The sequence below is a fragment of the Archocentrus centrarchus genome, chromosome 1 (assembly GCF_007364275.1).
Source record: "Archocentrus centrarchus isolate MPI-CPG fArcCen1 chromosome 1, fArcCen1, whole genome shotgun sequence".
Classification (NCBI taxonomy): Eukaryota; Metazoa; Chordata; class Actinopteri; order Cichliformes; family Cichlidae; genus Archocentrus; species Archocentrus centrarchus.
Genome location: NC_044346.1, coordinates 37,546,955 through 37,570,727, shown reverse-complemented (window position 1 = coordinate 37,570,727; position 23,773 = coordinate 37,546,955). Strand labels below are relative to the sequence as shown.

Genomic DNA, 23,773 nt, shown 5'->3' with positions numbered 1-23,773 from the left:
AATGAATGAATGAATGAAAGAATGAATGAAAGGATAGATGGATGGATGACAGACATCACAGCACCATGAGGCTCTTCAAACTATATGCCATTTTGATTTCATGCATAAAACATGCAGTAGAAGAGAATTTGTAGCAGCTGATGGCAACTTCAACCACCACAATCAGCTGCATCTTCTACACACACGGACGTTTAACTGTGCTTCTAATATGTAGTTCCTCAGAAACTGATGCCAATCAAGTATTTTATGGCCAAAATCAGTTTCCTCGCAAGAAAAACTAAAGGATATAAGGTGCATTTTATATTAAATCTTGGAGCCTATCCTGTTTTATCATAGTGTGGGAGGTGGGGTACACCCTGGACAGGTCAATTCAATTCAGTTTTATTTATATAGCACCAAATCACAACAAACAGTCGCCTCAAGGCCCTTTGTGTTGTTGGTAATACAGAGAAAACCCAACAGTCAAAACGACCCCATCACCAGCCCATCACAGATTAATGAGGAAATTGAGGAAAATGAGAAGAAACATGACAAGAACTATGATAAAATCCAAGGTAGCAAACTAAGAGGAGTATAAAAACATCACCTTTGAATATGTTACAGTGATGCCAGAACTCCACCTTTGGTTACTTTATAATTAGTGAATAACATTAATGGATGCCCTTGCTAGCAGGCACTGCACTAGTTTTCATAATCACTGTAAAGAAATGCAAATTGTGTAAAAACTAAACTCTCTGAGATTTCAGCCACTTTACCAACAAAGTCCATTACTGTTTTATACATTATTAACTTCACATGAAAACAAACCCACCTTTTACTTTGAGTGTTTGCGGTTCGCTCATCTTCTGGTCGCCGTGGATGTTTATCTGGCACTGATACATGGCACTGTTGAAGACTCTGGCGTTGTGCAGTTCGTACAGAACATCCTCAGAGGGTCTGGCAGTCTTGGTGTACACTATGTTGTCGTCCTTGAGTATCTTGTACTTAGCAGTCAGCACCTGCCCAGAACGTGTGCTCACTTTGGCCGAGCATCTCAGCGTCACATTGGTCCCCGAACCAACAGGATTCCTGGGCTCAATGGTCAGGACGATGCTTTGGATTTTGAAGTCTGGGGAACGAGATTTAACAAAATCAGTCGGAGCTCATTTATCCAACCATCTTCAGCTTAAAATATTTAATTTCAAATCATTTTTATTTCTTTGAGAGTTCAGCCAAATGACACGAGTGCAGTTAATAAACAGTAATATTGATCAGATACAATGAACAGTAAAAGGTCCATCAGGACTTTTCCCAACCAGAAGCCGTGGGTGGATAAATCTGTCCGCGACGCCCTGAGGTCCCACACCGTTGCCTACAACTCCGGCCTCGCCTCTGGGAACATGGAGGACTACAAGGTTGCATCATACAACGTCCGCAGAGCGGTGAAAGAGGCAAAACATCGCTACGGCCGCAGACTGGAACAGCAACTACAACAGTCTGACCCCAGGGGACTGTGGCAGGGACTACGCACCATCACGGACTACAAAGCACCACACACACACCCGGTGAGTGCCGACGCTTCTCTGGCTGATGAACTCAACATCTTCTTTGCGCGCTTTGAGTCGGGAAGCCGACAGCCCGCTGCGCTCCCGGCCGGAGGGGCGGAGACACTCACTGTGACGGAGCGCGACGTGAGGAGGGCGTTTAGACGTGTAAACACCAGGAAAGCGGCTGGACCAGACGGTATTAGTGGACGTGTCCTTAAGACCTGCGCTGACCAGCTGGCACCTGTGTTTACAGTGATATTCAACCTCTCACTGAAACTGTGTGTGATTCCCACCTGCTTTAAAAAGTCCATCATAGTCCCTGTCCCAAAGAAACCACACCCCAGCAGCCCCAATGACTTCAGGCCCATAGCGCTCACCTCTGTGGTGATGAAGTGTTTTGAGAGACTCATCAAGACATTCATCACCTCCTCACTGCCCACCACCCTCGACCCACTACAGTTTGCATACCGGCCAGACAGATCCACAGATGACGCCATATCCTTCCTCCTCCACAAGACCCTTTCACACATAGACACTGGTAAGGGGAACTATGTGAGAGTGCTGTTTGTAGATTACAGCTCAGCATTCAACACCATAGTTCCCTCCAGGCTGGTCTCTAAGCTGCTGGACCTGGGCCTGGGCCCATCCCTGTGCAGGTGGGTTCACAGCTTCCTGACCAGCAGACCACAGGTGGTACGAGTGGGTCACCTCACCTCATCCTCCCTCACCCTCAACACTGGATCCCCCCAAGGCTGTGTGCTCAGCCCTCTGCTGTACTCACTGTACACCCATGACTGCGAGGCCACGTCAGAGTCCAACGTCATCATCAAGTTTGCTGACGACACTGCTGTTGTGGGACTAATCTCTCACAATGAGGAGACAGCCTACAGGAGAGAGGTCTCCCGCCTGGAGAACTGGTGCCAGGAGAACCACCTCCTGCTCAACGTCAGCAAAACAAAGGAACTGATCGTGGACTTCAGCAGGAAGCAGCAGAGGGACTACCATCCACTTGTCATCAGCGGTGCTGAGGTGGAAAGAGTGGACACCTTCAAATACCTGGGAGTGACCATCTCACAGGACCTGTCCTGGACTCATCACATAAACATCACTGTGAAGAAGGCCAGACAGCGTCTCTACCTCCTCAGGCGGCTGAGAGACTTCAAGCTCCCACTCAAGGTGCTCAGGAACTTTTACACCTGCACCATCGAGAGCATCATGCGTGGGAGCATCACCACCTGGATGGGAAACTGCACCAAGCAGGACTTCATGGCCCTAAAAAGGGTGGTTCGTTCAGCTGAACGGACCATCAGAACCACCCTCCCCAACCTGCAGGACATTTACACCAAGCAGTGCAGGCTGAGGGCCATGAAGATCCTAAAACAGCCCAGCCACCCCGGACACTCTCTCTTCTCCCTGCTCCCATCAGGCCGGCGTTACCGCTGCCTGAGGATTAAGACTGAAAGGTTGAAGAAGAGTTTTTACCCACAAGCCATCCGTCTGCTCAACTCTGAGCCCTAACTGGACCATTATTGCACAGTGTAAATATCATAATTTAAAAAGTGTGTATAGTGTATAGTATATAGAGTATAGTGTATAGTGTGAATTACTTTTTTTTATTTTTATTCTTCTTATTTATATGTGTGTGTATATATGGTTGCAGGTACAAAATACATTTCACTGTGCATTGTACTGTGTATAACTGTGCATGTGACAAATAAACACTATCTTATCTATCTTATCTTAATTGATCTTTCTTTGAAAATATTTTGAAAATGGATATATTGACAATATTAACTCAGGATTGAGACTTACATAAATCATACATTCTTCTGCATTTAACATCTGCACATGAATTTTAGCTGAAAAAAACACAGAAGCTTCTGAAGTGTGAATATTTGTTAGTTTTCTGTGATAATAACTTAAACACTGATGATGAGTTTGTGTTTATCAGTGATGGTATAGTTACCTTGAAAAAGTAGTCCAATTACCGATTACGCCTTTAAAAAGTAACTTAGTTACTTTACTGATTACTTAATTTTAGAAGTAACTAAGTTACTTTATTAGTTACTTTCAACAGCAGCCGGTGTTGTGCCAAGAAGTGATCGTCTGCCATAAAGTGATCCTGATGTTTCTGTGTGCTTTTCTGTGTAATGTCTTTGCTTATATTGGTAAATAGAGTGCAGTCAACATGATTTATGAAGGGCTTATATATAAAATGAAGAAATAACTTATTTTTCAAGACTTTTTAGGAGTCTGTGTTATTGTACCTACATTATAATCAATCCTGTGCTTTTTGTCCACTTCAAATATCTTTATAAAACTGTGACGTTATATTAGTTGTGATTTCTGCAGCCTTCTGAGCCAGATTTCTGTTTAAAAAGACATTTTTAATGTCAGTGACAGTTTTTACCTTTTAAACGAATACAACTGACTAATGATGAAAAAAAAGAGTTGTTTGTAGCTTCTATGTAAAAATCCAGGTCATCTGTACACTAACTGCTTGATTTGTTGCAGCCACTGGGTTCAAATTTAACAGAATAATTCACATGGGGGGGGGGGGGGGGGGGGGGGGGGGGGGGTTGAAGTTCAAGAAACATTTAGAGTACATTTATTTCAGCTTGTGATCTTCACCAGGTTTAACTAATGTACTGGTGTGTGGAGGTATGTGCCTAATAACTCTGCTCTTTGGTGTCCCTGAAAGCACCAGGGTAATGCTTGGCTGAGGGAATCAGAACATTTGGTGTATTTGGTCTGGTGAAGAAAAAGGATGAGACTAAATGCAATAAAGTTCATCGTTCATCACTGTGTCAATAAAACTCATCTGTGGGCTTTGCTCGGTTTATAAACAAGATAAATAAGAATGACAGAGCAGGCTTCACTCCCTTCCTTCAAACCTCTTTGTCCAGGTTCTGAGTCACAGTTTAATCACTTCCCATTTAAATTATCACCCCCCAGAGGTCATTTTGGTGACATGTTTTAAACAACTATCAGAAAAACATCTTTAACAGCTTCCATAGAATTGAGTTTGGACTCAGGAAGCTGATGTGTTTCTCTGGAACGCCATCATACTGGTAACTAAATCCTGGCTAAATATAAGAGACAAGAGACAAAGTGAAATACAGACAAGTCAAAGGCTATGTTCTCACTGCAGGCCTTCATGCTCAATTTTGATTTTTTTTCTGCGTGGTCATTCACATTTCCAAATATATGCGACTTATATGTGATCTGCAAACAAGCTTGTTACGCCCATCTGCAATCCCTACTCTCTGTAGTGGCAGTGAGAGAGTGTCATGTGCTGCATCTGCTAATTGCTGATTATCTGCACCTGATGAGGTGTGGCTAAAGGCAGGTATGAGGTCATCCCATTTGTTCGTAAAACTCTGGTGTCAGTCTCCACTTCATGTCAGATGAATGGGACCTGGCCGTACAGACATTTGAAAGGATCAGATGTGTATCGGATTTAGGACCACATATCCAAGTGGCCTGGGTCACATTTGTAAAAATCAGATCTGTGTTGTTCAGACTGTCATGAAAATATCAGATACAGGTCGTATCCATGTTGTGTGTGTGTGTGTGTGTGTGTGTGTGTCTATATATATATATATATATATATATATATATATATATATATATATATATATAATCTCCCCATGAAACCCTCATTTTCTTTGTTTTGTTTTTCATTTGCATGAATTAATCATAGTTTTCTTTCAGTGATGCTTTTTAACTCTCAGCCTCATTTTTATTACAGCTGCCATCATTTACATGGCAGCATGGGGATGCATTGATAATCACAGGAGTCAGTCCCAAAGCCAGGACTCAGTCATGTTTCACAGGTAAAAACGAATGAGTCATTCTCAGGACGCAGGTGTTCATGTTCACAAATCTTTTGGGACAACACTTTGCATCTGAGTCTCATCTGTAACCAGAGAGAAAGTGACAACTGTGGAGTTTTTTTCCTGCAGTGTAACAAGAGACAGAAAGCATCTGCACAGGTATGATGAAGCTTCCCCACTAGATCACCCATATGGTCAAGTATCAGAGACAACAGGCTGCTGCTGTGACTCAGAGTGTGCTGTTTAGAGGGAAGTAAACAAACTCTGAGAAAACAGGAAAAGCACTTTGTTAAACAAATGGCTACTCGGGGGACCTTTCACCGTTTCAGAGTGTGATGAATCTGGAGCATGCCCAGCATCATTCAACAGCACTGGCAGAGCTGGTGATGAGAAAAAAATCATGCGTGCTGGGCAGAGATGTGCTACAAATTGTGAGTCATACTGCCTACATGCCCAATTGTACAGAGTGATATCCTATAGTACTATTTAACTTCTATTTTACTACATGTCAGAGGGAAATACTGTATGATTTACTCCCAACATATTTCAAGTTTGCAATTCAGTTTTATTTATAAAGCATCAGTGCTCCCCTTTGAGGAGTGTGTGGGAACAGTGGGGAGGAAGAACTCCCTTTTAACAGGTTCAGACAGCCACCTGCAGCTGCTCAGGGGTGAAAGGAAAGGAGGGGAAACAAAGAGAGAACCTGAACAACAAAGCAGGAAACACAAACCAGAGCAGGGAGCACACACACAACTTATGACAAGAGCAGAGTGGAGGAGAAATGCTCCAAATTAATTAAAGGGCTACATTGAAAATATGTAGCAAATATATAAAAGAATAATTAAATAATCAAAGTGTGCAAAAAATACAACTGTATTCAAGGCAAAAAATTTGACCCCTTTGATTTTTTATTATTACTATCATGCATCATTGTATCAATGCATTTATCATATCATACCACTTTATTTATAAAGCACATTTATCATGTGTTCAGGAAATCCATATATGACAAATTTTACCACCTGTCATAAAAACATGAAAACACAAATTCATAATTTAATTTACCTAAAAATTAAATTATTTATTAGTCAAATACACTGAATTCACATTTTTATACCCATATTTAAGCCGGCAAACAGGAATGAGTTTTCTGTTCAGGAATGCGAGTAAATAAATGCAATTTTGGCCTCTTAATAAAAAATAATAATGTGCTTTATTATTACTTTACTAAAAGTAAATTTGAAAATTAAAAATATTTTGATTAAAGGGCGTGTGCGCACAGAAATACAAGTACTGTTAGTTTAGGTCAGCTGGAGTATAAACCTCACACTGGGTGGTGTTTTAATTTGCAAAAATTAAAACACCACCCAGTGAGCTGCTGGTTGTAAAAAAAAATTATTTTTTTGTTTTTACAACCAGCAGCTCCAACCAGGCTTTTTCACTGGAGGTGGATGTATACGTAACTCTGGGGATGAAAGACTGCGATACATTTACAGTAGCTACACATTATTAGACATATTTATCAGACTTTTCCTCCATCTTCCAGCATTTGATTTCTTAGCTCCGCCTGTTTACAACTAACACTTTGTGAAACCTGCCTACAAATGTGCTTTTAAAAGTTTCACCTCTTTATCTCAGTATTTTAACATGGCTAGAAAGGTTTTATTTCTCTTTCGTTTTAGAGTTTGGTCTATCGGGACTATTGTCTTTGTTAAATATTAAACTGATTATTAATCCTGACCTCTAAAACACTTTCAACAGAAACAATCTGAAAAGTCAGTCACCCGAGAGGCCGCTAATATAACCGAACCTTCTATAGCATCTTTCAACTCTAGTTAAGCACTTTAACACTAAAACCCACAAAGATTGTTTATTTCTATACACTGTAGGAGCTTCATTATCCATCACTCACACACCAGTGGATTCATCAGAAGCAATGTGAGGATCCATTTTTTTTTCTTTTGCCCAGATCACTCTGACATGCAGACCCACAGCTACAAAAATTAAACCCAATTCAGAAAAAATACATCAAACGCATCCACAGAGCCACTTAAAACATGGGCATTACTTCAAGTTTGGATCTGCTGATGATACCCGCCTTGCATCAGACATGCCTCTGTACTACAGCTGATCCAAAGTGACTCATGCCTTCCATCACAAACTGACTTCAGAGGACAGGGAGGTGTGTGACACCGCCCGCCAACATGTTCCCAACGCTTTGTTACAACTTTTCCACCACGGCAGAGACCAGAAATCTCTGATAACAGCCGAGAGTGTTTCCACCGTGTTTCAGTGGAAGATACATGATTGAGACCAACCCAGTAAAAGTCAATATGAAGCTCAATGAAAACAAACTGAGCTAATTCACCTCTCTGGTTTCCCTGCAGATCAAATCTAATCCTGGATTTACATCTCTAACTTATCTTAGATGACACTCACCGTGCTGTGCATTCACCACACTCGCTGAGCAGAAGTCTTGGAAGAAGAAAAGAACGTAAACCACAAAGTTAGAGACAACCAACAACCATATCCTCAAAAAGAAAGAGTTCGTAGGCAAGATAAAAGGTGAGTATTCTCACAGCTGGACAGGACGGTGAAGGTGAGCAGTAGGAGGAGGCGGCCCATGCTGTCTGAGGAACACAGAGGCGCCACACGCTGCTGGCTGTCCTGGAGGTTAACAAGCTTGTGACAAAGCTGGCTGCTGGGCAGTGCGTGGTCGTGGGACTGATCTGGATCTGGGAGGCGGGAGCGGACACTAAGGTGGTGCTTTACCTCAGCCACTCAGGGGTAAGGCAGTGACGGCAGTTATCACACCAAGCAGCCATCGGCTTGGCTTAATTTAACAGGAAGTGAGTGTTGTTTCCTCAGGATGTTCATACCGCCCGGTCTCTGCTGTTGTGGAATGTTCTCCTCTGGCCTCCTCTGTGTGTGTGTGTGCGTGCGTATATGTGTGTGTGTGCAATAGTAGTCACAATAATGCTGAATTGCACTGAGCGCAGTAGCGAGGCCTTTGACCTCTGACCTGGCTGCACAGGTAGGGAGAAGATTCTTTGTGTAGAGAAGCCGTTTCCTGATGGGAAGATGTTTGGCTCAGCTACTGAAAACAGTAAATCTGAGGCCGGCTCACACACGGAGGTGAAAATATTCCCACCAGTGGACAAACTTTCCTTCATCACAATGAAGGCGGATCCTTGGAGAGCCAACGAGGACAATCAGCTCCAGGTCTGACTTTGTTTAGTCTGTGATGTAATAAAATTATTTCTGAGCAAAATTAGACCAAAGATATTTTATACTGACCAAAGAAACAAGACAATAGTAGAAAAATGATGATAAATGCATTAAAAGATTTAAAAATATATCAACGTTTACTTTTAGTTCATAATGCATCTCATTTCGGACTACATAAAACTGCAACGGGCTCAAAGTTGGAAAAAATATAAAAGATTAACCATGAAGCTATACGAGGGTCACAGCTAAATAAAATGCAATAATAGTAGCAATGAAATAAAACTGTGATGCACAGGAGTCGTTAATGTTCAGAGAAAAGAACCTCACATTTTCAAAGATTAGAGTGGCAGATTTATACATACACTCGGCTCAGCTACTGAAAACAGTAAATCTGAGCCCGGCTCTTACAGGACACATGAAAATATTCCCACGGGCAGACAAACGTTCCTTCATGAGAATGAAGGCAGATCCTTGGAGAGCCAATGAGGACAATCAGCTCCAGGTCTGACTTTTAGTCTGTGATGTGTGTGCGTATGTACGCAGACTGCAAGGAACACTTTGAAAGCACATCAGATTTCAATGGAAAAAAAAATCATGCTGATATCTGATACTGATATGGACTGGGTCATGTGTTAGGAATGAAAGGACACCACATTGCTTGATGGAAATGAAAATGTTTACCATACAGAGGCTAAATTCAACGTGAAAAAAATGATGCAGCAGGCTGGAACATTCTGCTGAACTTTCACTGGAGCAACTCAGAATGGTCCTCAGTAGTTTGGATGGCCCCCATTGTATGTATTCCTGAGAACATCAGGGCTCCTGATGAGACGACGGATGGTGTCCTGGAGGATCTCCTCCTAGATCTGGATCAGAGTATCACTGAGCTCCTGGACAGTCTGAGGTGCAGCCTGGTGGTGTTGGATGGACCGAAAGATAATGTCTCAGAGGTGTTCTGTCAGATTCAGGGGGTCAGTCAGTGGTATCAATTCCTTCATCCTCCACGAACTGAGGCCAGGCATTGTCAGGCCCAGGAGGAACCCAGGACCCACTGCAGCAGCGTAGGGTCTGACAGCGGGTCCAAGGATTTCATCCTGATACCTGATGGCAGTCAGAGTACTGTTGCCTAGCCTGTACAGGTCTGTGCGTGTCCCTCCATATATATGCCTCCCCAGACCATCACTGACCCACCATCAAATCAATCATGCTGAATGATGTTACAGGCAGCATAAGGTTCTCCACGGCTTCTCCAGACCCTTTCACATCTGTCACATGTGTTCAGGGTGAACCTGCTCTCATCTGTGTAAAGCACAGGGCGCCACTGATGGACCTGCCAGTTCTGGTATTCTGTGACAAATACCAGTTGGGCTCCACGCTGCCAGCCAGTGAGCACAGCGGATGTCGGGCCCTCAGGCCACCCTCATGAAGTCTGTTTCTGATTGTTTCATCAGAGACAATGCAGAGCTAGTGAAAAACAGACAGGCAAAAATGTGAGTGTCCTGTAAACCATTCCTGTTTGGGGGGGTTGTCTCATTGTTGCCCCTCTAGTGCACACCTCAGCATAACTAAGTTTATGCTGAGATCCTCTCATTGATCATCATTCCATTAATGATGATAGCTATAATTGTTACTATCAACAGATAATGTATTATGATGAAGCATTTTATTAGATTTATACCCAACTGTACATTAAAATCGTGCACTAATAACTCTACATCCACCAACAAATAATTTATTAAACTTTGAATTAAACTACAAAGTAGTTAAAAGGCAGAAATGAGAATACAAAAGGTTATTAAAAATTAATTTTAATATAATTATTTATCGCCAAAATTCAGTCATTTTTCTCTCATTTGCATTTTTAAATAAATAAAATAGCATTTTAGTGAATTATATTCTTTAATTTATGACTTTTTTTTTACTTCCCTTTTTAGTTTTAATAATTTATTCATGGATTTATATTTGATTTGTAATTTTTTAAAAATAATTATTTTAGCTGCTCAGTAAAATCAAATTATTGGCAATTTTTAAAATTTATGAATACATCTAATTCATGGCTTTTATTGTAGAATTAGTGACTTAGTTTTTATTAAAATTTATACTTGTGGTCCTCCAAAGATCTCTCACACACACACACACACACACACACACACACACACACACACACACACACACACACACACACACACACACACACACAGCTACTGTAGCTGGTTAGTAAAGCAGGACATGAAGATTAAATACTGGTTATTGCAGAAATGGGTGATTTGCTAAAAAGAGCTAACTGGATGTTACTGATAACTGGTTAACTGAGAGCCCAAATTCAAAAATCCACGAGTGGTTTTAAAGGAATCACAAAGGCCAGTGGAGCTTTTTGCAAGCTTGAAAAAAAAAAAAAAAAAAAGACCGTCACCAGGAAGGAACGACCAACAGCTCACTGAAGACTAAAAGTCCAGCTTGGTGTTTAAAACCGGATGTGATGAGTGAGCGGGGGAGGATCGGAGGATGCTCAGGTGTTAAACGTTCACTTGACAAAAAAAAAAAGATTTTTCTGAATTAATGAAATCTCATTAACTTTGAGAAAAAAAAAAAAGAAACTTGCTGTTTTTTTCTAAATGAATGAGATAACTTTTAATACCCAATGAGCCCCAACTGACCTGAAAGCTCCACTCAAAGCTTCTCCTCCAAACCAGTTTTATTCCGGTTTCAGGTTGAATCACCGGCTTTGTGCAGCATAATGTTTCTATTACAGACTGCTTTCATGTTTCTGATACGGCTTCAGGATATAAGACAATGCATCTATGATGTATTCAGGCTGCTACGTGGTGTCTACAGAAGGCGCCTGCATTTCCCAACAAACCAAAACCAAAATATAACTTTAATAAAGTGAGGTCATAACTGCTCATGAAATCAAGCTTTTAAGTCAGATATTTTAATTCAGAATAAACATGTTTTTCCCCATGAAATTTTCTTTGAAGCTAAAAATTAAAGTAAGACAACAAAGGCTTGTGAATAATTATTTATAATTAGGAAGTTCAGCCCATTTATCGAAGCAGATTCTGTTTGCAGCGTGTTTCACAAAGAAATGAGCAAAACATAATATCTGGGGGCATCATGGCACTGCTCTGAAGACACATCGAAGGAAGAGACAAAAACCGGTGTTGTATTTGGTTTATTTCAACGATTTCATCTCCTGCCTTACAAACCACAGTCAGCAAAGCAGTCTGAAGTCACAGACACAAACCCGATTGTTTCACGTTTCCTTTCAGACTACCGCGGTAAAGTCTTTCTGTCCAGCTCTAAAATCTCAAAACTCAAAGCAGGATACTCAGAGATGAATGTGAGTCTGAGCCCAGGGTGGAGCAGCTCAGTGACCGTGTGAGGGTGGAGACTGATGTGGTGTCCAGACTGCACGCTGTGGGTGTGTTTGGTGTTCCCAGTTCAATTTCAGTCCATAAATCCACTCCTCCTGCGAGGGAAAGGCAAACGCTCAGGAGGGCCTGATGCAGATGTGTGACGGGACGTGCGGCAGGAAAAGAGAGGAGGGAGCGGTCGCCGGGTAAACCCCCTCCCACCCCCACCTCCCCGAGGTCAAGACAAAGAAGAATTAAAAACTTAAAAAAATGCAAGGAAGAGAAAAATGTTTACAAAAAAGGCAAAGCTGCCTCAGATGAGAGGCACGGTGATGGTGATGATGCACCAAAAAAAAAAAAAAGAGCACCACATTGATGTCAGTTTTCACGATATCTTGCTTGTGACTGACCTCACCTGCACATCATGCTATGGGGATGGGGGGGTGGGGATGGGGGGGGGGTGGCTGGGGGATTCATGAAATACCTGAGCGAAGTCTAGGGCGCTGACTCAAACCTGATGCAATGAGCACCAACAGGTGGGTCAGCGCTCTCTTAGCATGCAACACACGTTCGCTCCGTTAATCAATCCAAAGAAGTCTGCCAGTAAAAGCAAATTAAAAACTCAATCGACACCCTGCAGCGCAGGTTTATCGAAAACTGTGGTCTGAATGAGGAAGAAAGCTGCACCTTATTGGCTTAAATTAGAAAGCAGCTCAACTCCTATTTGTGTTTCCAGAAACCATAAAAATGAAAAAGAACAAAGAAAAAAAAGGAGTTTTTCTTTTTTTTGGACAGCTTGTTTTAACCTTCAGGTAAACCAATAAAACTCATCTTTCCTGTCACTGTAACAGCAGGTGGCTTCAGCACACCCACACAGTGAAGTCTAAAAGAAACTCGTTGCTGTGAATGGAAATGGGTGCATTTGTATTGCTGTACTGTGGCAACACAGCAGCCTGTGACGCTGCCATCCCCTTCAAATGGAAGCGCTGCTCGGAAACAGGACGAGCTTGAGGCTGGATCGATCGTGAGCAGTCTTATTGCTTTGCGGAGGCAGGTAGGCAGCTGCTGCGGTCTCCAGGTAGGACCAGGTGCTTGGCTAGCTCTCCTCTCACTGTGCTAGATACAGGGGCATGCGTCATCCCAGTAACGAAGCAGGTTTAGCTAAAACAAACAAACAAATAAATAAACCCCCCCCCCCCCCCCCCCCCCCCCCACACACACACACACCACTCAGAGCCACAGCAAAAGGGACTGCAAGGAAATTATGATTTTGTTTGGCACGTTGGGATCAAGGAAGCCAGGAGGAGAACTGCAGAATGGGAGCAGGTGTCTTTTTGGACAAGTCCAAGGCTATGAGAGCCCGCTGTGGGCCGGGCACATCTGTGCTCTAATTCCTTCTAACACACACAAAAACAAACTCATCACGTCTGCCAGCTTGACGTTTCAGGGAACAGTAATCAGAGTCCAACATTTCTGCGTCCGTCCTTACAAACGTCTTGGCGGCAGAGTCACAAAACTCAGCGTCCTCAGCCAGTGTAAGCACACCGGGGCCCAGCGGAGAGGCGAGTCCTCGTTTCCTGACCCGGTGAATGTGTTTTAACAGCGTGTGTGTGTGTGTGTGTGCTGTCCTCTGGGCAAATCCCTCTCTCGCCACATCTGGTTTGGGTCAGAGTTTGTTCAGGTAGTGATGCTCGCTGTGTGGCGAGCAGAGGCCCCCCGGTGACCGGCAGGTACCACTTTTTCTCTTTTTTTTAAAATAGAACCTCTCTTCTTCTGTATATGCTATTAAATATACACACTCAGCACAGCCAAGTCTACAATCATTAGCTTTGTAATAAGAATATGAATAAACAATGATAATAATAATATATATATATAGAGTCGTCTGTAGCAGGAGTTTTCGTCAGCAGCCATCACTAGAACATTCAGGGTGGTAATTGCATATGTACATCAAAAAAAAAAAAAAAACTCATTTACATCCCGGTGCTTGAGGCTCAGGGTCACAAGTCACATGTGTTGATGGGGAAGAGAGGTGATGGATGCTGGTGTGTTATCTGAGCCTCTTCTCTGCTGAGTAGATGGACATGTAGTAGTCGTTGCTGCCTACTGCCAGGTGAGACTGGGGAGAGACGGAGAGAAGAGACAGGGGAGGTTACTTACAGTATTACAGATGTGTGTGTGTGTGTGTGTTCACTCACAAACACAGAATAGACAGGAACATCTAAGCTGTGGCAAACAACATGTTGAGAGCATCTCATTTATAATGCACTTTCCTTTAATCTAATAAGGGTACTCGAAAACCTGCTAATAGCAATATAAATTTAGCTAATGCTAGCTTCCGATGCAGTTGGCTTTAATCAAACATTTCCTTCTGCACAGATGAGCTAATGAGGTTTTCTCCATTTAGGGAAAAGTTCAGGAAAAAGTAAATCAAACAATCAATCATGTCTCAGTTGCACGTAGAAGCGGTACAGCTAACAGTTGCTGAATGACACGACAACAGTGTGATGGCATATTTACAGGTAAACAGCTGTTTAAAAGCCAGATGTTTATATTGTTGGTTTTGATATACTTTTGTCTGTGACGGACACGCATTTAACCACTTGTGGGAAGTGGAAAAAACTGACAAAATTATCTGCTAGCAAACCTGTTAGCAATCAGCCACCTGATTAAGCCAAAAGCCAAACATGCAGTTCCATTAGTGCCCACATGAGGCCGCCACTAAAAGCATATGAATCCCCATAGACCACCATGTTAAAATGATCCAAGTAACATCTTAACATCTTAACTCTTTGGATTCAGTGTGACAAAAACACATTTTGTTACTTGCATAATTACTTGATATAAAATTGATGAGAGCAGCTTTTAAAATAAAGACTGAATTGGAGATTAAATACTGTCCCTATGTACCAAAGAAATCTGTGTGATATTGATTTGAACTTGATAAAAAAAAAAAATCATTGAGTGTACTGTGAAACCATTTACCTATATTTGTAATTTGCCAATACAGAATGGTTTATTCCCTGAAAAGATGAAAATTTTAAAGGTTGCGCCAATATTATAAAGCTGAAGATAAACATCTGCTCACAAACTACAGGCCCATCTCTCTACTCCCACAGTTCTCCAAGATACCGGAAAAAATATTTTGCAAAAGACTGAACATGAACAGAAGTATGGATTTAGGCCAGTGGTTCTCAAATCCAGGCCTTGTGGCCTGAAATCAAACACATCACAAATTATCCTGGATATCCCAAATTAATTATATAAGTGGCCAAATATCAAAGTCTTTAAATTCTTTAAAAAGTTAAAGATTTTATAAATCAAACATCATTATTATATACTTTGTATTATTGTGTGGAAGTGTGAGGAAACTCGTAACACACTCATCGGAAACATTCAGACCACATCATCCTGACCTGAGAGGAATCCTTACGTTCAGCAAGCCGGTAGTAAGGACCAGTGTAAAATATCACAGCATTACAGCCACAGGAGTTAGTGTGAGGAGCAATTGTTCAGACAAAGTTATCAATATATAACTTCACACATCTGCTCAAAAACAACAACCGGCCCAAAGAGCGCGCAGAATACATAGTTGAGTCACTGAAAGGTTTGCATGATCGCTCTCGTTTTACCCAGTAGGGATGGAAGGCTAAACAGCTGATGGCGCCAATCCTTTGTCCCATGAAACCGTCATAGTACTTAATGTTGCTGATCACGTCCCCGTTTGCGTTGTAGACCGCTATGAACTGGTTCATCGATCCACTGGAGGGTCGACAATGAAACACAGAAAGAGAAGAGTCACTTGTAACACACAGGTGCGTAATGCAGCCGAGGAAAAAAAACATCTTGTAAATGTTCTAAAGTTCACAGTCGCTGAGTTTAGCTTAGGTTCAACCTGACGCCCACACAAACCAACTCACCAGGCGAACAGGTTGGCCTGTGGGTGGATGTCTAAAGCCGTTAAGCCTTTCACCGTCTGCAGCACATTGATGGACTCTGGCGTCCGTGGATCAAAGAACCGCACGTCTCCGTTAACACTGACGGGAGAATCAGAGTCAGTACAAGCAAGAAAACATTCAAGTTACTGTCTGCGAGTCCTAGCAGGGGAGCAAGGATACCTGACACTGATGATGTGCCCGTCTGTCTCCTTCTGTAGATGAGCTTTGACCACCCAGGCTCCGTGCTCCCTGTAGGTCATCACACGGCTGCAGAAACACAACAAATTTGAAATGAGGCAACATTTTCCTGTGACTTTAAAATGTCGTGAGAGTGAAATAACAGCGGAGCTGCTCACGAGCCAGAAAGAAACACTGCAACTAGAAAGTTAAACCGAGTGACACTAACACCACCTGAATGAAAATCAAACTGTTTAAAAATATATTTTTGATGCATTTAATGTGACATTAACCATGAATCCTGGCTTTTATCAGATTTAAAGGGGTTTAATTGCACAAAAGTATTTATATACAACAATCCTAAAATACCACATGAGCAAATTTAGAATTTATATAAGCCATCGTACAAAGAAAAAAACACACTAATAGAAGATCCTCTCATATCCACAACTTCATCCATCCTTCCACTTATCCTGTTTATCCTGGGGGGGGCTGCAGCCTGTCCCAGCTGTCACAGGGTGAGAGACAGGGTACTCCCTGTACAGACAACTTCTGTAATGTAATTAAGGACCATCCGTGGGTGCAGTGTGGATAAACACACTGTGTGTGGATTCACTGACTTGCCGTTTGGGGCTAATGACCTAAGCCTGATTATTTTTATCTGATGTTTATGAATCCTCATACTTTGTTTCCACAGTTAGTTAAAAACATGTGGAATCAGTTCTGAGGCAAAGGGTTAAAGTTCAGGTTTTTAGTTTGATTTAAAAAAAAAAATGTGTAAGTGACAATGACACAACCACTTGTACTCAGTAGCAATATGACAACCATGATGTAAATCATCTTATAAATGCAAGAATCTGGGAAAGGTGAAATATATAATGAAAATAAATAATAATGCCATATGCTGAGAAAATGGCTTGTTTTGTTTTCCTGCTGCTTCTGGATTGCTGTATTTTTTGTTTGCTATGGGAGGACCAGCTTGTTTGCCTACATTAAAAATATAATGCAGGCAAAAAAGGCACACACTAATATTTCGTTGCCTGCTGCTTTGATGGCAGCATGCATTTGCCGTAGCATCAGATCAGCTTATTTTATTTCATTTCATTTATTTCGGTCCAGAGTTGCATCATTTCTTCTTGTGCTGATGAGTACACGGGGATAAAGTCTGGACTTCACATCCATATATGAAAAAAAAAATCTCATACATTCTGAATTTCTGTGCAGATTCTCAGTCATCCAGGTCATAAAAAAAAGACCTCTTATCTAAGAGGCTTCTTCACTTCTAAAAACTAAAGGGTGGCAAGTCCAAGATATTCAAACCCTAGTGGGGGTTGTCCCCTTTGGACCAATACTGATCATGTGCATCATCACATGAGCCAAGGTGTGAAAAAAGGTGTGGGTCATGACCACCAGGAGCTTTGGGTGAAACTGCTGTGAGACCCTGGTCCACCCTATCATGGGACCTATTAAGGTCCCTGAACCACTGTTTCACAGTTTGAGCCCACGAATCATCTTGGAACACGCCCATGTCGTCGGCCAAGAAAAAAAAAATGCTGATGGAAAAACAGTCAGCTGACCTCATGTTTTGGGTAAACAACATTGCTGAACCTTGCTGGGAGCGTCTTCTCTTACCGCTCTAGAGCAGGGCCAATCTGACCACATGACCTGTCTCCATTACTCCAGTGTCTCATTTTTATGGTCCTGACCAAACTGACACCCATTTTAGCCTCACTGATAACTGCCTCTGCTAAGACTACAAGCTGAGTGTGGAAATGCTCCCGTTTCACCATTAAACAAAGCTGTGAGTTCAACTGCTGTTTTTTTTTTTTTTTTTTTAACTATTTGATTTGATTCCAGTCATTCGAGATTTTTAGTCAACCACATTTCCTCCTCCACACTTCCTTCCGAAAATGACGGTTCACTTCTCTCCTCCCAGGTTTTAACAGTGCATGAACCCAATTTCGTTTCAGCTTTTCCTGAGTTGTTTTCTTTGCTCGATGCAGGTCAGTTATATCTTTTCCATGACCACAGGATCTGTCCTCCTACCTGGGTGTTTAAGAAATGAGAACCTGCTCCCTGCATCAGTTTGGGTTAAAGAATCTGCTGCAAACACAAACACATTAATCAGCGCAGTAATGATTCAATGGAAGGCTCTTATGTAATCGCAGGCAGAGTAGTATAGTGAAACAGCCCCCCCAAGAAATAGAGTACAGAGATAACTGATGCTCTCTGTGGTATTGCATGTAATGTGGATGAGAAACCACTGGGGGGCAGAATGGCACCATGATGAAAAGAAAAAAAAGGCCTTCCTGAACTGAATGTATGAGACCATCTTCTTGGAGCTGATCGGCATTTCTCTAACCAAAGAAATATTCTACACTCAGATCCCAGATTTGGTACAAAGAGCAGCCGAGCTGCCTAACGACAGATTATCAGGACACTTTTCCCCCAGCATCGAAAAAAAGAAGCTCCTCTATACGTTCACCATGAGATCCTAACTCCATTTCCTAAGACATCTCAAACATGATCTTACCTATCATGCCCAGACTGAACTACACGGGGAGGCAACAGTTGCTGAAAGATGTAACTCCCAGCCTGAGGGGGAGCTATTAAATTAGCTTTATTTAAAGATTTATGAGCCACTTCATGGTTTAACTGCCTTGTTTTTCCCCTTAGGGGCTGAAATTAAAATAATGTTTAACCAAGTTGGAGGCATGCAGTGTCACCGGGGTCCATTAAAAGAGGAGGCAACCCCAAAGGGAGATTTACAGCACACTACATATAATAAATATAGATTAGAGAAGTGAATAATGCAGGACTCTGCAGGACTAAATGCCCACAGAAACTGCCATGTGTGTTCTCGAGTGAAATTAAATAAAGTTGAGACGGTAAAATAAAACTGTGCTGAGAAATCATAAATCTGAAATTGATTTAATGTGATGAGAAAGTGATGATGTGGGAGGTTGTATGAATGATCAGAGTGATGAGGAGAGAGGTTTACCATTCGTTGGGGCCCATCCTCCGATCAAAGACCCGCACAGATCCGTCACCCAGGCCGGCAACGATGAGCGAACGCTGGGAGTCGCAGGAGAGGCTGGTCACGCAACTGTCCGCCCCTGTCGGGATGTCCTGAGACACACACACACACACACACACACACACACACACACACACACACACACACACACACACACGCGCACGCGCACGCGCACACACACACACACACACACACACACACACAAGCAAATCCTCTTATTAAAATGTGTAAAGGTAACACTCATTTCACATTAAACCTCCTTTAAAATCATCAATCATGTGCTCTGTTGACTGTTGGCTCATTTGAAGTTGGGCCCAGCATCAATATGCAGCCATAGGCGAGACTGGGGCCATTTGTACTTGTATTAAGTCCATCCATCATGACAATGATTAGCACACCGAGGTCCATTAGATGTGTAAAAACGAGGAGAAAAGAAAGAAACCACACTAATGGTACTGGCTCTGCCTCAGACTTCCATTACTTCACCCAAACGCAGCAGCAGCAGCAGAGTGCTCCATGAACACATTAAGTTTTAATGCGAAAAGTCTTGCAAACAGGGTTGTTTTCATGTTTTAGCACCAACAAAGTGATCCGAGTTGTTCCTGATGAATATTACAGTTTAAACTGAGGATTCCACCCAAATGATTCCACGCAGCCGGAGACGGGATGAAACCTGGACTCAGAATCCTACTAAAGGATTATTTTGGATAGTTTCTTATTGTCAACAAATCACATGAAAGGCCAAAGTGTGATTTTTGGATGCACGGAAGAGAAGATGTTGAACTTTCGGCCGCTCCCTTTAGGGATTGTGGATCATCTGCCTCCACCTCACTCCATCCTCAGCATCCTCCTCCATCCCACCAACCTCTGCATGCCCTCCTTCACTGCATCCATGAACCTCCTCTGTTGTCTCCTTCTTTTCCGCAGGTGTTTGGATTTATGATAAATGGTAGTAAAAGGCTCGTTCAGCCTATTACTAAGGTTCAGGTTGAAACTTAGGCAGAGGAAAACTACCTTAGAGTCACACGGCTGCTTTGGGTGAAACTTTCCTTTAAACAGGTAATTTATGGGAACTCTTGTTTATGTTGAAGCAGCTTCAGATCATTTATCACATTTTTCTAAAAGCACTTTCCAGAGACATGAAGGTGATCAGTAGCACAGAAGAATAAACTAAATCAGGTCACTAGAATGATTTAGGAACTAGAAGGAGGGCAGCAGGAGTCAAACTTCACCAACACAAACCAACAAATTCTGCATTTGTCTGTGGTTCAGCCTTTTACCCACGTCTGCGGGACTGATTAATTAGGACAAAAACAATGCAGTGAGGTGTGTCGAGTACCTGGACCTTCATCTCTCTGTCGGTGTCCCAGATCCTGATGACTCGGACGTCTCCGGACGTCATGAGGAGCCCCGTCTCCTGCTCCCAGTCCACAACCATACCTGCCCCTACAAACACAGGACGACACAGCAACGCTCTTACACAAGCACAACCAGGAATGTGTGCTTCATGAAACACACACGAGGATTATTTATTGTTTTCAAAACAACAGAAGGTGGCTTTTAATCACAATTACACAAACAGCATAAGAGTAATTTGCACACAGTCTGCGAGCTGCAGTTTGAATTTGATGTTTTTAATTTTGTTTAAAGAGGGACCTTTACAAACACAGCTGTTAAACACACAGAACATGTGCTGATCACACTAATACACAACCCACACAGTCTGTTGGAGGTTTCAGGAGGCTCACACTTCCACATGTACCAAGTCAAATGAAAGATTAGTGCAGCAGGCTCCTGCAACAATGCGTCACTAATAAATACGACAGAAAGGACTGAAACCTGCTGTCTGCAGAGTCTAAAGGTGCAACAGAAGTATTTTATACATGAAATTTTAGGACATTAAAACCAAGCCTACATATTCCTGAGTGTATAAATGTGGACTTCATGCAGACTGTAGCATTGTTTAGCATTTTGCAGCCTCCCTTTCAGGACAACCACTGGGAGATGCAAACGCTGACCCTGGAACTGCGCCTGTCAGCAGATTCCAGCTTTGATGAGTCAAATGGCACTTGAGCGAGAAAGTGAGGAGGGAAGAAGCTGAAGACAGCAGGACTCTTCATATGCAGGCAGTCACAGCAGGAATCAAGCGAACAGTGCTGCACAAGCTGTGCCGGCTCGGGAACGCCCGGGGAGGGAAACTAACTGCAGCCGACGGCGAGCTTCACGAGGAGAGCAAGGGTGCGACGCTTTGGGCCCCTTACTACCAGCTGAGCATTTTAAAAACTCCACAGGTTACCTGAGTATTGTTGCTGACCACTGTCCATCCCTTTATGACCACAGCGTACCCATCTTCTGACGGCTGCTTCCAGCAGGATAACGCACCATGTCACAAAGCTCATCAGATCATCTCAAACTGGTTTCTTGAACATGACAGTGAGTTCACTGCACTCCGATGACCTCCACAGTCACCAGATCTCAATTCAAAGGAGCATCTTTGGATGTGGTAGAACAGGAGAGTCTCATCATGGATGTGCAGCAGCTGTGTGACGCATTCATGTCAACACAGACCAAAATCTCTGAGGAACGTTTGCAGCATCTTGTTGAATCTGAGCCACGAAGACTTAAAGCAGTTCAGAAGGCAAACGGGGTCCAACCTGATACTAGCAAATGGACTTAAGTATAGTTACAAGCCAACTTTGTGTGACACTGCAGTCCTCCATAGTTGTAATGTAACAGCAAAGGCACTCAAACTGTTTACTCTCAAGAATAAGACATCAATAATTAAGTAAATGTCTATTAAGACAAGTGCAGAATATTCATAATTTACTTTAATGACCCACTGAAGGTGTGAATTCAGCTTTAGAACTGCACACAGTAATTCTGCCTTTTCCACTTTTTGTCCGCAGTGAGGAAACCCGTGCAGTAAGAATGACCTTTAGCTGGAGGAGAAGCTGCAGGTTCTGACTGCAGCACGGCTTCAATTAACAGCAGCTTCACAGAGACCGCACAGTTTTAAAGGCTAAATCTACCAGCACGCTATAGCTGATAACAGGTGGTGCACAGGTGAAAGGCCTGTTGTCTGGATCACAGAGTGCAAAAAAAATGTGGGTGGCTGTTCTATGAGAAAATTATAATAAAAAAAAAATATGTCTGAGTGTAATGACTAGCATTTCAATGGCGCTTTAACCACATTCGCTGCTCTTCTGCATTATTTTGGGAGCTTTTCTGCCTTCGATGACGGCCGAAATGACAGGAAATGATGTGAAAGATGAGAAATGACAGGTTACGAAGGTCACCGGTCAAATTAAACTGAGGATTATTCCATTAGAATACAAAGTGGGTACATGCATGTAGATATCAGAGTCGGTTTGGGGGTATGTGTCAGAGCCGGTACAACAACACAAACTGCTCGATTCTCAGTAAATATACAGTACCTTGTGCTTTTCTATTTTAGCTGAGTTAGGGTTCAAAGTACATAAGAAATGCATTTCCCACAAGCCAAAGTGCAGATGCTCTAATGGAGGATTGAATGTTGGAGGAGAAGAAATTATGGGGCAGGTAGAAAGCAAAACACACATTAAAGCGCACTCCCTCTCCCCCTGTCTTGTAAGAGTGCTTTTCACCACAGACGCTACAGAAACAGCCTCTTCTTTCCTTTGGAAACGCATCACAGCTCCTTTTCCTCCCGTTCCTCCTCCTTTCTCTCTGAGTCACTTCCTCCTCCTGTTTTTACACAATCAATAGCCATCTCCAGCTCACCCACCCATGTCACCACCCTGCTTTATACATTCACTTCATTTTTTTTTTTTTTTGTAACACTGCTTATTTTTATGCTAATTTGCTCCTTTCACAAAACGAAGGATAAGAAGTTATTTACTTTGCTTGTCTTTAACGTTGGAGAACAAGAGTGAACATTATTAGAGATCTTTTCCCACTGATCTCATTGTTCACGCGCCCCCTTTTATCAGTCGTGACTCAGCTTAGACTGTCAGGAAAACCCGAGCCCCGTGCGGTGGCTTTAAATCCCCGGGTGTGACATCATCCGGCCCGCTCAGGCGTCACGCTGCCGGTGTGCCTCGGCACGTGCTGGTGGAACGGCATGCAGGGGAAACCACTTCACAAGACTGTGCTCTGTCAGAGACATGCCCACAGTCCCATGCTTGACGTGGGCTTCTCATGCTGTGAAAAGAGAGGAGGCGGCATTCCCTTTGAGGCTGACAGACTGGTAATGAGGAAATCTGGGTTACAATGAGAGGAGAGGAGAAGGGAAGAATCCCCAATGCACTGAAGCATGCGGAGGAGGAGACATCACCAAACTTTCCCAAAGATTTACATACAGTTCATGAACATTTTCCTCTGTGTGCGCTCACAGTAAGAAACTCTTTGGGGCAGCGGCGCCCAAACTCAGAGGCACGGCGTGGAGCTGATCCTGGCTGTCAGAGGGCGTGAAATGAAACGAAGTGGAGCTCAGCCTGCAATCCTGGCAAATCAGCTGATATCTTTCTATGCATCCAACTGCCAAACCTCACCTGGAACAAGCTGCTCAACTTGCTCTAGTCTGACTAAGCCGTGTCACAACACACCTCCACCCTAGTGCCACCGTTTCACGCTGTGTCTAACTTAATCAGTGTCCTACCTGTTGGCACTGAAGCCTGTTTTGCACTCCTGCTCTCCCTGC

The 23,773-nt window shown here is 42.8% G+C and overlaps 2 protein-coding genes across 12 annotated transcripts in view; both read right to left on the bottom strand.

Moving 5' to 3' along the window:
- Window positions 1-8,109, bottom strand: part of pecam1b (platelet and endothelial cell adhesion molecule 1b) — a 30,399-nt gene extending 22,290 nt beyond the window's left edge. For all 7 annotated transcript variants that reach the window (XR_004020854.1, XM_030745040.1, XM_030745115.1 and 4 more), the window contains exons 1-3: window positions 7,942-8,109; window positions 7,802-7,837; window positions 812-1,108 (exon numbers count right to left, since the gene is read on the bottom strand). Coding sequence is in view for 6 of the 7 variants with exons in the window: in XM_030745040.1 (XP_030600900.1) it covers window positions 812-1,108; window positions 7,802-7,837; window positions 7,942-7,987 (379 nt within the window). In the remaining variant the exon portion in view is untranslated. The remainder of the gene's footprint in view (window positions 1-811; window positions 1,109-7,801; window positions 7,838-7,941) is intronic.
- A 5,046-nt stretch (window positions 8,110-13,155) lies between these two features.
- The window catches only part of rptor (regulatory associated protein of MTOR, complex 1), a 189,724-nt gene continuing 179,106 nt past the window's right edge, over window positions 13,156-23,773 (bottom strand). For all 5 annotated transcript variants that reach the window (XM_030744142.1, XM_030744057.1, XM_030744264.1 and 2 more), the window contains 6 exons: window positions 20,435-20,541; window positions 19,060-19,187; window positions 16,062-16,148; window positions 15,864-15,980; window positions 15,576-15,705; window positions 13,156-14,062 (listed from right to left, as the gene is read on the bottom strand). In XM_030744142.1, the coding sequence (XP_030600002.1) occupies window positions 13,994-14,062; window positions 15,576-15,705; window positions 15,864-15,980; window positions 16,062-16,148; window positions 19,060-19,187; window positions 20,435-20,541 (638 nt within the window). In that variant the 3' untranslated portion in view covers window positions 13,156-13,993. The remainder of the gene's footprint in view (window positions 14,063-15,575; window positions 15,706-15,863; window positions 15,981-16,061; window positions 16,149-19,059; window positions 19,188-20,434; window positions 20,542-23,773) is intronic.